The sequence below is a fragment of the Rhinoraja longicauda genome, chromosome 31, assembly GCF_053455715.1.
Source record: "Rhinoraja longicauda isolate Sanriku21f chromosome 31, sRhiLon1.1, whole genome shotgun sequence".
In the NCBI taxonomy this organism is placed as follows: Eukaryota; Metazoa; Chordata; class Chondrichthyes; order Rajiformes; family Arhynchobatidae; genus Rhinoraja; species Rhinoraja longicauda.
The window spans coordinates 15,945,587-15,961,207 of NC_135983.1; the positions used below are offsets into that span (position 1 = coordinate 15,945,587).

General features: G+C 39.1%; 1 protein-coding gene across 2 annotated transcripts in view; it reads left to right on the top strand.

The window, feature by feature from the left end:
- LOC144608384 (neuronal calcium sensor 1) overlaps positions 1 to 15,621 on the top strand; it is a 49,082-nt gene that overhangs the window by 30,096 nt on the left and 3,365 nt on the right. For both annotated transcript variants that reach the window (XM_078426094.1, XM_078426096.1), the window contains exons 4-8: positions 8,749 to 8,887; positions 10,303 to 10,381; positions 11,310 to 11,398; positions 12,935 to 13,012; positions 13,809 to 13,932. In XM_078426094.1, the coding sequence (XP_078282220.1) occupies positions 8,749 to 8,887; positions 10,303 to 10,381; positions 11,310 to 11,398; positions 12,935 to 13,012; positions 13,809 to 13,907 (484 nt within the window). In that variant the 3' untranslated portion in view covers positions 13,908 to 13,932. The remainder of the gene's footprint in view (positions 1 to 8,748; positions 8,888 to 10,302; positions 10,382 to 11,309; positions 11,399 to 12,934; positions 13,013 to 13,808; positions 13,933 to 15,621) is intronic.

Here is a 15,621-nt window from a genome sequence, read left to right on the forward strand (position 1 = left end):
TTGGGAAGTTGCTAATAAAATAAATAAGCAATTTGTATGGACAGGTACTGCTATGAAGCATTTAGTTCAGCAAAAAGGTAGTTAAGACTGTCAATAAAACTCATAATTATTCTACTGCTAATTTTACAATTGCTCAGACCGGTAGCAGGAATATGACGCCTTTGGTTGATGCCACTTTGTTTTTGATCTCCTGCTTGACGCTTTCCACAATAACATTTGGAACATTGTGGAGTCTTTTAACCAACCAACTAAGCAATCCATAATAAGTTGTCAATATGTCAGGTGGAATATAATTGTACAGAAATGTCAGCAACTCATGGGGCATTTTATCTATGTTTAGCATTGTGTTTTATTCAAAATTTAATTGTTCTGTTTTCTTTTGATCTCTAATTAGTAAGCATTTCACATTTGAATAATGAACATTTTATCCGTTTGGCAAAATATTAATTCAGTGAAATTGTCATCAAATTCTGTCATGTATTTTTTTAATGAGTTTTCTTTGAATTTTTAGCTATGAATAGAATTTCAACAAGTAATATAAAGTTTGAGGATAATGCGATGAGGTGGGAAATTATGTCTCATGAATTTGAGCTTTGAAGAGGTGACCTAAATGATTGTTGAGGTCCGTGCGGTCGACGTTGTCTGCATGGACTTTAGCAAAGTGTTTGACCAGGTACCGCACGATAGGCTGGTCTGGAAGGATGGATAACATGGGATCCAGGATGTTAGTCATTGGGATACCAAAATTGTCTTGAAGGTAGGACACAGAGGTTGGTGATAGGGGGTTGTTTTTCAGACTGGAGGCCTGCAACAAGTAGACTTCCTCATGGATCCGAGCTGGGTCTACTGTTATTCATTATTTAAATGAATGATTTGGATGTGAATGTAGGTGGCGTGGTTGGTAAGTTTGTAGGTGGCATTTAAATTGGCAGTAGAGTAGACACTGAAGAAGGTTATCTAGGATTACAGCGAGATTTTGATCAACTGGGGCAATGGGCTGAGGAATGGTCAATAGAGTTTATTTAAGATAAAATTGAGGAATTGCATTTTGTTAAGATGAACCAGAGCAGGACTTGCACAGTACAGTAAATATATGGCCCTATTGAGTGTTGTAGAACAAAGACCAAGGGGTGCAGGTACATAGTTCCATGAAAGTGGTGACATGTGCAGACAATGGTGAAGATAACATTTGAAACGCTTGCCTTCATGGATCTGGGTATTGACTACAGGAGTTGGGATGTCATGTGACAGCTGTACAAGATGTTGGTAAGACCACATTTGGAGCACCGTGCACAGTTCAGGTTGTCATTAGCCTGAGAGATGCAAAAAAGATTTACAAGGATGTTGCCAGGCCTGGAGCATTTGGGTTACAAGGGGAGGGTGGATCGGCTCTTTTTTTCTCCTGGACGTATGGTGAAGGGCCTAGATAAGATGAATAGCCACAGTCTTTTTCCCAGGATCAGGGAGACTAAAATTGAGGAGTATAGGTTTAAGCAGGAGCGAGGAAAGGTTTAATAGGAATCTCAGGGACAACTTTTCCACACAGAGGGTGGTGCGTATATGGAACGAGGTGCCAGAGGAAGTGGTAGAGGCGGGTACAAGACGTGCAGATACACTGCTAGGCGATATTTGAGGGATATGCGCAAGGCACAAACAAGCGGGTGTAACTAGGTTGGCAACTTGATCAGCATCGACATGTTGGGTCAAAGGGTCTATTCTGTGCTGTTTGCCTCTGAAAGATTATCTTTTCATTAAATTGAGATGATCATTTTTGAAAATTAATGCAAATCCTTAATGGAATTGTTTGAAATTTTTCGCCCCTCAAACCACTCCTCCATTTAATAACATCATGGCAGATCTAATCTTGGCATCAACTCTACTTCCACTATTGCCCAAATCTCCTGATTTCCTTACCATCCAAAACCTGTCAATCACAGCCTCGAGCACATTCAGTGACACAAACTCTAACTGCCAAGGCAGATAATCACATGATTCTCAAACAGCAGAATTGCTTCTCAGTGATGTCTTAAATGTGGACTCTTTTTTTCCTGAAGCTATGCCTCTACATTTTGCAATCAGGTGAGTCATGTTCACAATATAGTGCCATAACTAGTAGAGCTTTTTCCTCGGCTTCAGTGGCCTGCATTCAATCCTAACGTGCGGTGCCGTCTGTGCAGAGGTTGCATATTCCCCATGTCAGTGCTTATAGTTTATCTGTGTGCTCTGATTTCCTCTAACATCCCAACGACGTGTGGGTAGGTAGATCAATTGCCATTGTCAATTGCTCCGAATGTAGAATGGATGATAGAATTGGTGGGAATAGAGGGAAAATTAATGTGGAAAATATGTAATCTTGTTACCATCATTTTATCAAGCATCCCTCAGAATTTTGTGGTTACTGAAATCACTGCTCTTCAAAACTCCAATGGGAATTGGCCTCACTTGTTCTTCTCTTTGTAAGACAACTGCTACGTCCCAGGAATCAATCATTTGAATGAAACGTCGCTGAACTGTCTCAAAAGAGACCAAAAACTGTACATAACACCTGTGTAGCCTATATAAAAGTAACAAGAATTAGTACTTCTAACTTTGTATTTTATGTCTGAGGACACACATAACCCTCCGTATAGCAGCAGTTTAGTGTTTCTCGTTTAACAATAACTTTTTTTTCCCCATCAGTGGATATCTGCAGGTATCCTTGTGTTATATGTAACATTATTCAAATGTTTCCACTTTCACCTTTCTTTTTCCCTTTGTAAATCCTCTGCATCTTCTTTACAATTTGTTTTTGTGCCTATCTTTGCATTATCAATAAAGCCAACTTACAATTTACATCACACCTTGAGTCCAAATGTGGAATTGAAGAATTGAATTCCTAATCACTGATAATTTTACCATGTTCAAATTCATTTGCAACTCCCCAGCAAATGAAGCAATCCTTGATTACATGCAGCATAGCCAAGACAATGTTTAGCTGTGCAGTGATGTGTTGAGTAACATTTGTACTGCAGAAATGGCAGGAAATAATCATCTCCAGCAAGAGAGAGTCCAACATTTAATTTGGATCCAGCATTTTGCCAATGATAAATGTACGACTAACTGGCCTATAATTTCCTGCCTTCTGTTTTCTTTCCTATTCAGTGTGATTGCCAGTGCCAATTTCTTCCTAATCTTCTTGCATGGCATTGCAGGGTCACCATTAACCAGACCAGCCATGTGGAAAATAAAATGTAGCTCTAAGAGCAGATCAGTGGCTGGGTATTCTGCAACTGTGACATGTCTCCTGATGACTGAAAGTCATTCTACTGCCTACCAAGCATAAGTCAGAGGAGGAATGGTGTGCTCAACACTTGCAGAGAAGTGTGATGACCCAGCAAACCATCAGGCAGTTCAACACCATCCAGGTCAAAGCACCCAAAACATTCCACCCCTCTATCCCCACGCCTCACCAGCAACGCCCAAGCCACAGATTTTCTTCTTTCAAAGCAGCTGCATGAGAAAACCATGATCAGCACATTCCTCTCCCTGTCGCAAACCATTCTTACTTGGAAATATATTGCTGTTGCTTCCATGGTTGCTGGTTTTAAATTCTGGACCTGATTCCTATTCTGGGAGTACCTTCACCACAAAGACTAGTTTGGTTCAATAAGGTTTTCACCACCTACTTGTGGTTATTTAGCAATTCCTGTTAAATGATGACCATGCAGTGATGACCTCATCCCAAAGCATGAATTTAAACAAAAATTACACTCTACCTCTTCCCTTGGCTTTAATAGGGATTGCATGTGCTGAGGTCTCCAGTACTAATTATTTGGCATTCACTAGTTGCAGCTTGCCACTCTTAAATTACCCATTTACCCCACCTAATTTCCCTGTTAATTAGACAGTCCTCTATCCATGCTAATTCATTACATCTGATCCTGTGAGGTATCTTGTGCAGGTACCTTTTATCGAATGCCTTTTAGTAACCAAGATAGTCTTATAAATTTCTCTTTTGTGGATGGTGTTTTAATTCGGTATATGAGCACCTGACCTTAAACATAGTTTGCCTCATAATTTGGGAACACTGCTAACAGTATGATAAGCATAGTTATTGGTTGTTTCATTCATTCAATAACCACATTTTATGTTGGTTATGAATTTTCCAGAATTTGGTGGTGATTCTGAATCTCAGATGTTAATTAGGTTAGAAACCACATCATTCTTAGAGTCACAGTCAGACGGCACAGTCACAGGCCCTTCATCTGAACACATCCATATCAACAAAGATGCCCTGTCTCAGCTCGCCCCATTTGCCCATGTTTAGCCAGTATCCCTTGAAACCTTTCCTAGCCATGTGCCCGTCCAAAAACTTACTGTTAACTATGAATAGTCCTCCACCCTATTACTCGGACCATTCACAGTACAACCATGGTTTTCATAGAGAAAACAGAAAATTAAAAATACTGGGCATGAATTGAAAATGAGAGGAGAGAAACGTGAATGCTAATTTAGTTTAACCCTATCCACTCTGCATTATTGATAATTTCTGTACGTTTAATTCTCAACCTTATGGGGCGAAGCCAACAGAATGGGGTTAAGAGGGAAAGATAAATCAGGCATGATTGAATGGTGGATTAGATTCAATGGTCCAAATGGCCAAATTCTGCTCCTATGTCTTATGAACTTATGAATACAGATATGTGGAATTTTCTAACACTTTATATAGTGATTAACAGTCGTCCTTACTATTATAACAAATTATTACATGAAAATAGGGAATCAAAAAATGCAAAAGATAATTCCATATTACTGTGATTTGCAACAGTGAGTATATTCAGAAATCATTATTAGATTGTGATAAACACAAAGTGAAATATTTTCAACTTGTTGGGTTATATCCTGTTCATGGGGCAGATTCATTATGCTTTTCTTGCCCTCTCCTTCACTGAATTGAATTAAATGAAACCTTAAAATGTTTGGCAAAAATGTAAATTGCTTCACTGATGGATTTCAATTGCTTTGTGAGGTCGAGAAAGATAGAGTCAACAATTTGCTTTAACATACTGTAACTGTAGCCCAGAGTGTATGTCAATCTGATTCACAATAGGCATCAAAAAGGTCAACTTCAAAGTATTTGCATGTAGGATTTGTGCATTTGTTTGGATTGTTGAGCCTTGACATTTAGAAGTTCCTCTGCAGATTGTATTTCTAATCGCTCTGTTTTTCTTAATTATTTCACAAATGTTGCAGAGACTGCTGCAGTAATCTTTGTACTCGAGATTTGAACCAATGAACAATCGGTTTGAAAGGTATAGTTAGGGATTAGTTTTGAATGGACTGTTCACATGATATAACCAGCAGATTCAAAATAGGATTTTAATGTTTGACCTGCAGGAGAATATTCAAAAGCAAACAATGCTGTTGCATTTGTGATATTTTACTTATGATTTTTTTCCAATGTTTTTTAATCAGGATTAGTAACAAATGAAAATCAAATGGTGACCTTACAGTGGGTCGATGTACTAATCCAAATCCAGGCTGTCCCAGGTTTGACAGAAGTGAGAATTGGCGTGACATCTAAACAAAACTCAGAGTTCTATTTCTGTAGAATCAGACCACAAGCATTGTTAGAGCAACAGTGTAATTACTGTTCTTTCAGTGCCAATTTCTTCAGAACTGGAGGCAACGTGTTACAATTGTGTTTGTGTCATTGTAACATATGTGAACCCAGATATGTCCGCATCACTAATTTAACAAGAACTTTTATACTTGGGTTTGGACATCACCTTTTGAGAACAAATTGGAAAAAATGAGAGAAAATCTTATCCTTTGGCTTTAAAACAGCAAGCAATAGGAAGGATCTCACTGAAAGTGCTTCCACTCATTTATGCCACAGCCTTTAAGTGCTGTACCATGAAATTAAATCAATAAAATGAAGCCATCTGAGTAACTCCACGAATTGTTACTTGTTTCATTTTGGCTCTGTTTTAGATGCCTTTGAAAGAAATGGCTCTCTTCATATTTTTTTTTACAGAAGAAGATTTTGTGAGCCAAGTTTCTGGTTAGTGTTTCAGGTTGAGGCTAGATGCACTGGCTCAAATCATCATCTTATACGCTTTCATCAAATTCCCCTTCTCCAACCCAACTTAGTTAAATTCCCTCATTCCCAGAACCATGCTGGCAAATCTGTCCTGCACCCGCTTTGCCAAATGTAGAACTAGATGCAATATTCCAAGTCAAGTCAATTTTATTTGTATAGCACATTTAAAAACAATGTTGAACAAAGTGCTGTACATCAGTTCAGGTACTAAGAATGAACATACAATGGCACACAGACTTAACAGCACATACATAAACAGTTTACAGCGCCCCCTCAGAGGGCCTCAAATGCTAGGGAGTAGAAATAGGTTTTGAGCCTGGACTTAAACGAGTCGATGGAGGGGGCAGTTCTGATGGGGAGAGGGATGCTGTTCCACAGTCTAGGAGCTGCAACCGCAAAAGTGCGGTCATCCCAGAGCTTTATCCTAGACTGCGGGATAGTCAGTAGCCCCAAGTCAACCGACCTGAGGGACCTGGAGATAGAGTGGTGGGTTAGAAGATTTTTGATATGGGGGGGCAAGACCATTTAGGGCTTTATATGTGAATAGGAGGAGCTTGACGTTGATTCTGTACTGTACTGGGAGCCAATGGAGAGAGGCCAAAATCGGGGTGATGTGGTCCCTTTTACGGGTACCCGTCAGGAGTCTCGCTGCGGCGTTTTGGACCAATTGCAGGCGGGACAGGGATGATTGGCTGATCCCAGTGTATAGGGAGTTGCAGTAGTCTAGGCGGGAGGAAATGAATGCGTGGATGATTTTTTCAATGTCGTCAAATTGGAGGAATGGTTTGAATTTAGCTATGGTACGAAGCTGGAAGAAGCTGGCTTTTACCACATCGTTGACTTGCTTGACAAAAATTAATGCAGAGTCAAATATCACGCCAAGGTTTTTGACATGCGGTTTGACTAGGGAGGATAGGCTTCCAAGGCTGCCTGTTAACGTTTTGATGGAGTCGGGGGGGGGGGGGGGGGGGGGGGGGAATAGGATGACCTCAGACTTGCTCTCATTTAATTGAAGGAAGTTCTGTGCCATCCAAGATTTTATGTCCTCAAGGCAGTGCATGAGGCTGATTAAATTTGACCGGTTGTTGGGTTTCAGGGGGAGATAAAGCTGTGTGTCATCCGCATAGCAGTGGAAAGAAATGTCGTGCCTTTGAATGATTTGGCCGAGGGGGAGCATGTACAGTGAGAAGAGAATGGGGCCTAGGATGGAGCCTTGTGGAACCCCACAGGAGAGGCTAGCTGGGGAAGAGGAATAATTGCCTATGTTGATGGAGAAACTCCTATTTTTGAGGTAGGAAACGAACCAGCTCAGGGCAGTGCCATCAACGCCAACCCCAGGTTTGGCCTAAGTAACTGAGTAAGTCTAAGTGAGCTTTATAAAGCTTCAGCAAAAACTCTCAACTTTTCTACTCAAACTTAAGATCCCAGATGATTTGCTTATTATTCATAATGTCATGCTACTTTAAAAAATATCTATACATAGGAATCCCATGTTCCTATGTTCCTTACATTATTCATTTCAGTGTCACTAAGACTGTATTGCTTCTTTGTGTTTCTTTTGTCTGTGGGTGGGTGGTGTCAGAAGACTGTTGCAAGCCCATAAATATAATGAGCTACCCTGCATATCCCTTGGGGTTTTATCTGTGGCACATTATTTATTATATATCAAATGTAAACTCCTCTTTCTGTCAGTACCAGAATAAAGTAGCACAAGTCTGAAGAAGAGTCCCAACACAAAACAACACCTATCCATGTCCTCCAGCGATGCTGTCTGACTCCCTGAGTTACTCCAGCACTTTGTCTTTTTTTTGTAACTAGCACCTATACTTCCCTGTCTGAAGAAGGGTCTCGACCCGAAACGTCACCCATTCCTTCTCTCCCGAGATGCTGCCTGACCTGCTGAGTTACTCCAGCATTTTGTGAATAAATCGATTTGTACCAGCATCTGCAGTTATTTTCTTATACTGATTAAAAAGTTATCTCAGTTGTGAATAAATGAAGCAGGTACTTGCATAATATGGAGCAGGTTCAATGGTACTTTATTTTTACATGCACCAAGGTACAGTGAAATAAGGGAAGAAACTAAATGTATCTATTTGCTGAATTATGAATGAACAATAACAGCTGACCATTTGCTTTGTACTTTACCCACAAAAGTGGCTACTTTTTCTTTTTTTTAGAAATGTTGAAGCCTTTAACAATTCTTTTAAGAAAACTAGGTAACCAACAGTAAGGTGATAGGTTTGTTATTCTGAAATTGATCCCATTGTCTTGAAGGACTTTCTGATCTTGTGATATTCCTGTTGTATCTAAATATACACGTTTCTGTGATGGTGAGATTGTTGGTAAATAATTCAACAGTAGCACTAAATAGCGTAGAACATTTTATATATATTTTTTAATTGACTGGTATATCTGCTTTGGAATTTGAGAGAGAGAGGGGGGCAGTTTCAACATCGGGATAACAAATGATTAAAAATGGAGATTGTACAAGCTTTCCTGTTTAAAATATATATTTTAAAAATATGTATAAATTTGATGTATATATTTTGTGTAAATTTATTTAATTCGGAATGAGTTTGAATGAAAATGTTAATTTATAAATGTACTTTTAAAATGTATTGATTTAATTTTAAAGTAACCCATGTTAATATTTTGTTTGATAGGTACAAAGGTTTCATTAAAGATTGCCCCAGTGGGCAACTTGATGCAGCAGGCTTCCAGAAAATCTATAAGCAGTTCTTTCCCTGCGGAGACCCTACGAAGTTTGCCAAATTTGTCTTCGACGTTTTCGATGAAAATAAAGTGAGTCGCTCATTTCACATTTTTATTGATGTAAATTAATTTCATCTGTATTTAAGATACTTTCAGCTGTGTGCATTATTTCAAATTTGGTTAAAAGTCATGTATTAAAATTGACAAACTACTGATTAGATCTGAGATGGTGGTGTTATTATTTCAGTAGAGTGGATACATTTAATAGATTGTTAAAGTTATAATGGCAGTTATTTTGTTTGAACTACAAGGAAGACTATCCAGTTAGCATTGGGTCCTGCTGTAACAAGAATGTGCAGGTAGTGAATTAATACATTTACATCGTGAGAATGTGATTGCAGTAAGACAACCAGCCAAGGCTAAATAATAAAAGTAGAGAATACTGAAAATATGCATCTGAAGCCACTTGTATGACTCCTTGACTTCACCTATCGGGTGATATGTTATTGACCAATGTTATTATGAGCCTACAAACTCCAAAAGCTGTCTTGTTCCATCTGGCTTCTCGAAATGATTCCCATACCCCTATTCCCGGTTTCTTTGGCTCTAATTTTTTTCTGATGTTGAGACAGCGTCCAAGGTCAAACAAACCATAATTTTATGCAATAGTGAACCAGGCTGAATGGCCTGTTCCTGCTTATATTTTGAGACAATTCTCAACCAAATCTACTGTTTCCTGCACAGCTGCATTCAGCCAAGGCAAGGATTGAGTTTCCCTTGTCCTTAAACCCCATCAGCCTCCACATTCCCAGCATCTTCAAAGAGTTACCATTCCTTCTGCAACTCCCTGGTTTGTTCGTAAATCTCAACCAACCATTCCCCTTTTGTGACATTCCCTCTTGCAACTGCAGGACATGGCAGAACTATTTCTTACTCACCCCCCCCCCCCCCTCCCCCTCCCCTTCCCACCATCCAGGGCCCAAGAGGTCTTCCAGGTGAAGCAATAATTTTCTTGCACCACTTCCAACTTGGCCTATTGCATTTGATGTTGATAATGTAGTTTCCTCTAAATTAATATTGTTTGGTCCTTTGCAGAAACATTTGTTCAGTTTGTTACATTTTGAAATGCCCTCCTTTGATTTGCCAATAAAATACAGAAGCCAATTTCTGACCAGAAAAGTGATAATGGCTAGTTGGCCTGTTCTTGTTACATCAGTTGAGGGAGAGCTGTTGGCCAAGAGTTTTCCTTTTTGAATGCTGCCATGAGATTTTAATTAAAAGAGATGGATGTGACCATGGTTGAACATGCCTCTAAAAGATATCACCCTCTGCAATGCAGCTTTCACTTGGGAAAGCACAGAAATGTTAGTCTAGATTATGTGCTCAGGGCTTGGGGGTTTAAACCTCATCATTAAAGTGCAGATGGATTACCACTGAGACAGAGTTGCATAGTAATATGTTTTGCATGCAAGTTGATGAAGATGTTTTTTCGAATGGATTTTCAGGATGGAAAAATTGAATTCTCTGAGTTCATCCAAGCACTTTCAGTAACTTCACGGGGGACTCTGGATGAGAAACTGCGATGTAAGTAACTCATTTCATTTTGAGTTATGTTCATTTACATTTGCAGATGTAAATATACATTTCTGCAGTTTGGTTCCAACTACTCAATTTAACGTGAGGATTTGTTCCTGTAGCCAAAAAAATTCTGTATTTTTTGACAAACACCATTTTCATCATCCGTGTTCGGTGCCTATTTTTGTAGCAAATGTAATTTTTGTACGTTTAAAGTTTTTTTAATTTGGAGATACTCTGCATTGTTTTTCATCCATTATCATTATCAGTTTTTTTGTTGAATGATTTCAAGCATGTAGCCATAGTTGATATTTGTGCCTAACCCCAAATTGAGTACAATTTGAAACAATGATTTTCTCAGTCATCTAAGTAGGACAGTTAAGAATGTACCGGTTAACATGGGACTAGGATCATCAAGACCAGGCAAGTTGTCAGGTTTCTCCTAAACAGCAATAGAGCATCAGTGATTTTTTGGGGGGGATAACCCAACAATGTCTTTGATTCTAGGTTTTTATTTAAATTGTTCAGATTCTCAAACTGCCATTTTGTGATTTTTGAATTCATGTCTATTTTGGTAATAGTGGATCTACAACCAGTCATACATCATCCAGCAATTTAAAATACATCCCATGTACATAACAAATTTGTAGGCCAAAATATCTGTATCTACTGCTTTATAATGTTTAATTGAAGGCACATTTCACATTCATTATTATGTGTTACTAAAATCCTCAACTTTATTATTGTTTCCTCGTCTACAAGAGTCCTTCCATAATTGTCCCTCCTGGGAATCTTGGTTGGAGAGCAGTTGTCAACTTTGGTCAGTCAGTTGATGAAACATGAGCATTTGTATGATTACAGAAGCCTAGATTTTTCCTACAGTCTGCCGGAGGGTGTTAATTCTGAAAGTGCAATAATACTTGATGTGTTGTTTCAGGGGCTTTTAAACTGTATGACCTAGACAATGATGGCTACATCACCAGGACAGAGATGCTGAATATTGTGGATGCTATTTATCAGATGGTGGTAAGTAAATCATAAAGATTAACCAACGTTTTTTTGTCTTTCAGTTTTGAAATATAACACTGCATTCTCTCATTGTTACTATTTGAAGGAATTCTGTTTTGATAAAGCATAAATATAATATTTTATACAAAGTCTGACATTGAAACGTTGATCCCTTTCTTACACAACTTGGAGTAGAACATTTTAAAAACTACTAAGATCTTGAAATTTTTCATGGAAATTCACGTAGGTAAATATAAAAAGCCGAATTAATGAAACTGGCAGGCCCTGCGTTTTCCTGTGTGTAATGTGTTGTTCTTAGTAAGGTGGTTGGATATGCCCAGTGGCTAAACTTGCATAAGCAGGATAACACAAATTGAGGCAATGTGATATGAATATGGAAAATGCTGAGTAGAAAACCGAAGCAGGTCAGGCAGTCTCTGTGGAAGGAGAAATCGTTAATGTTTCTGATGAGATTCCCTTCATCAGATGAAGGGAGAGAAATAATTTATCTGACAAAAAAAGTAATGTGGCAGGTGGGATCTGACCATTTACTTTGGCTATGTAATGTGGTGTTGCCATACTGGGACATGCTCAGCACACAATGCCATTACAAAGAGGAACAGAAGAAAAGGATGGTTGGCAAAAATGGTTTTTAAACCGATAGGAAAAAAAAGAATATTTAACATTAGAGAATTTGACATTGCATCCGTAAGCCTGCACTGTACCCTGAAGGAAGATGAACTTGTATTGGATCTTGTGATAACCAAACAGGAGGCCATGTACTCAGGGATCAGAGTAAAAGGGGTGGATGAATTAAACAGCCAGGAAGTTATTTCAGCCTAACAAAATATCTTGTATATAGAGATTAAAGAATCCATGCTGAATCCATAAGTCGAACCATCTCCTGTGGTTTTAAAGATTTTCTTTACATTTGCACTATATTAAACGCTGTAAACAGTTCTTTTTATTTAACCATTGAATTATAGTTATTCTTACTCTGCTGGAATCTGAAAACCATGACTCCAGGTTCAAGAATAGCTTCTGTCATCCATTAAGCTGTTGAACTTTGAACAACACTAACCTCAACAATGATCTTTTATGGACTGTCTTTGATTACACTAAGGGCTTTGGATTTTTTGCACTAGTATTGTTATTAATTTATTGAATTATTTTATTTGTATATTGTCTGGGTGTGCGTTGTATTTACAGGCCTGTTATGCTGCTGCAATTAAGAATTTCAGTGTTCCTTTGTGGGTATGTGTAACAATAAACACTTTTGACTCTTGACTCTCTTTAGCCCAACCTCCAAATGTATATTTCTGCAGTTCTCCTTCATATCACATAATATTTCAGAACTCTGTGGGCAAATATACTGATTTCATTTAACTTTGGGAATTTGCGACCAAGTTCTTTTAAACATTGGAAGTGCTCGTGTGACAGCACAAATTTAATTTCCCCGTCTTATTGAAGTTTGGCTGGATAATATGGAATTTTATTTGTTCTCTCATTTAATTTCTTGGCGTTATGTTTAATGCATTATTTCTGGGTTCTCAGGGTAATACTGTGGAGCTGCCTGAAGAGGAGAACACACCAGAGAAACGAGTGGATAGGATTTTTGCAATGATGGATAAGGTAATGAGTTTAGCTTTATTTTGTGTTAAATCATAAATTAATGGAAGATCATTGGTAATTTTCAGCATGAGTTTTTATCCTATTGAATGGCTTTAGTTTTGTTTTAGAGAGACAGCATGGAGTTTGTGCCGACCAACTAGTTCTACGCAACACACCAGGGACAATTTACAGAAGCCAATTAACCCACAAACCTGCACGGCTTTGGAATGTGGGAGGAAACTGGAGCACCCGTCAAACGTACGCGGTCACAGGAAGAACAAATCAACTCCATGCAGACAGCACCCATAGTCAGGATCAAACCGTGTCTGGCGCTGTGAGGCAGCAAATCTACTGCCACGCCAGTGACCTCTCTTCTCTGTATTATAGAACTCACCCACTCCTCCTTCATTTGGCTGGAAGACAATTGGATAGATTCAATGCTGTTTAGTTTTAGTTTAGAGATACAGCATGGAAACAGTCCCTTCGGCCCTCTGCATCCACACTGACCATTGATCATTTGTTCATGCTAGTTCTATGTTATCCCACTTTCTCCTGCACTCCCGATACACTTGCAGCAATTTACAGAAGCCAATTAACCTACAATCCTGCATGTCTTTATGATGTGGGAGGAAACGTAAGCATCAGAGGAAACCCGTGTATTCACAGGGAGAACATGCAAACTCCACACAGTGAGATTGAACATTATTCTTGGGGTAATTGAGATTTAAGACGTGGCCTTGTACTTAATTGAGCAGTTGACTGCCAAAACCTGGACGTTGTATTTCCATTATTGTGACTTTCTTTATTTATGTTACAGAATGATGATGGGAAGTTAACGCTACAGGAGTTTCAAGAGGGTTCAAAAGCTGATCCATCTATTGTCCAAGCGCTTTCGCTATATGATGGTCTAGTATAGTCTATGCAACCTCCCTTGTGCCATGGTGAGTTACAATCTCAGCAGCTTTTGTTTTTTAAGGGGGTACTTCAAATTTTATGTACTAGTGTTTCCTGCATGAAAAAAAATCTAGAATCGTTAAATGTAGTATAAACATTATTTAAAAATTACTTCTTGATACTGTCTTAACTATAATAGGAGGAAGGATGCTGTTTTACCAGTCACAAGTTGTGGCTTGTTACAGGATGCTGTTTTACCAGCCACATTGCGCAGCAGTTGATTAAAAAGCTTACATTAACATTGTTTGACTCCCTCCTGTATATTACTGAGCTTCTTGTTTATTATTGTTAGTCAGAGAGTCAAAAATCAATAGCATGCACTCCACTTTTATATTTTGAATGCTTCTGACTTAAACACCTGCCAATATTTTTTCATTGTTAGCTGTTAATGATGATGATTCCACTTACTGAATGTCTGCTCTTTTGGTGGATAAAAGTTTTAATTTTTTGACCTATGAATGACGTTTCCCCTTGTTCTTGGATAGGGTCAGAGTGGTTCTTCTTTAATCTGTTCCACTTCTTCTTGGAAATTCCTTACATGCATACTTACCAGCAGGGGTCACTTGATGACAGCCAGAAACAGAATCCTTCGCTATTTTTTGTTCCCCCCTTCCAACTTACCGAATTCAAAGCTAACAGTAACCTTGGACAAGATCAATCCTCTGAATGCAAACTAGTAATTGATCTTGAGATAAGGAAACAATCAGAGGTTACACACTTTGGGAAAAAAAGAACTAAGTGGGCAGCACAGTAGCGCAGCTGGTAGAGTTGCTACTTTATAGGGCCAGTGACCCGGGCTCAGTCCTGACCTTGGGTGCTGTTGTTTGCATGTCTTCCCTCTGACTGCGTGGGATTCCTCCAGGTGCTCTGGTATCATAGAAACATAGAACATAGAAAAATAGGTGTACGAGTAGGCCATGCCGTGCTTCGAGCCAGCACCGCCATTCAATATGATCATGGCTGATCATCTAAAAGCAGGACCCTGTTCCTGCTTTTTCCCCATATCCCTTGATTCCTTTAGCCCAAAGAGCCAAATCTAACTCCCTCTTGAAAACATACAGTCAATTGGCCTCCACTGCATTCTGTGGCAGAGAATTCCACAGATTCAAAACTCTGGGTGAAAAGGTTTTTCCTCATCTCAGCCCTAAATGGCCGATCCCTTATTTTCAAACGGTGACACTTGGTTCTGGACTCCCCCAACATCGGGACCATTTTTCCTGCATCTAGCCTGTCCAATCCTTTAAGAATTTTATATGTTTCTGTGTGATCTCCTCTCATCCTAAATTCCAGTGAATACAAGCCCAGTCGACCCATTCTTTCATCATAGGTCAGTCCTGCCATCCCGGGAATTAACCTGGTGAACCTACGCTGCACTCCCTCAATAGCAAGAATGTCCTTCCTCAAATTAGGAGACCAAATTGCACACAATACTCCAGGTACGGTCTCACCAGGGCCCTGTACAACTGCAGTAAGACTCTTTGCTCCTAAACTCAAATCCTCTCGCAATGAAGGGCAACATGCCATTAGCTTTCTTCACTACCTTCTGTACCTGCATGCTTACTTCCAGTGAATGATGTTCAAGCACACCCAGGTCTTGTTGCACCTGCCCTTTTCCTAATCTGAGACCATTCCGATAATAATTTGCCTTCCTGTTCTTGCCACCAAAGCGGATAGCC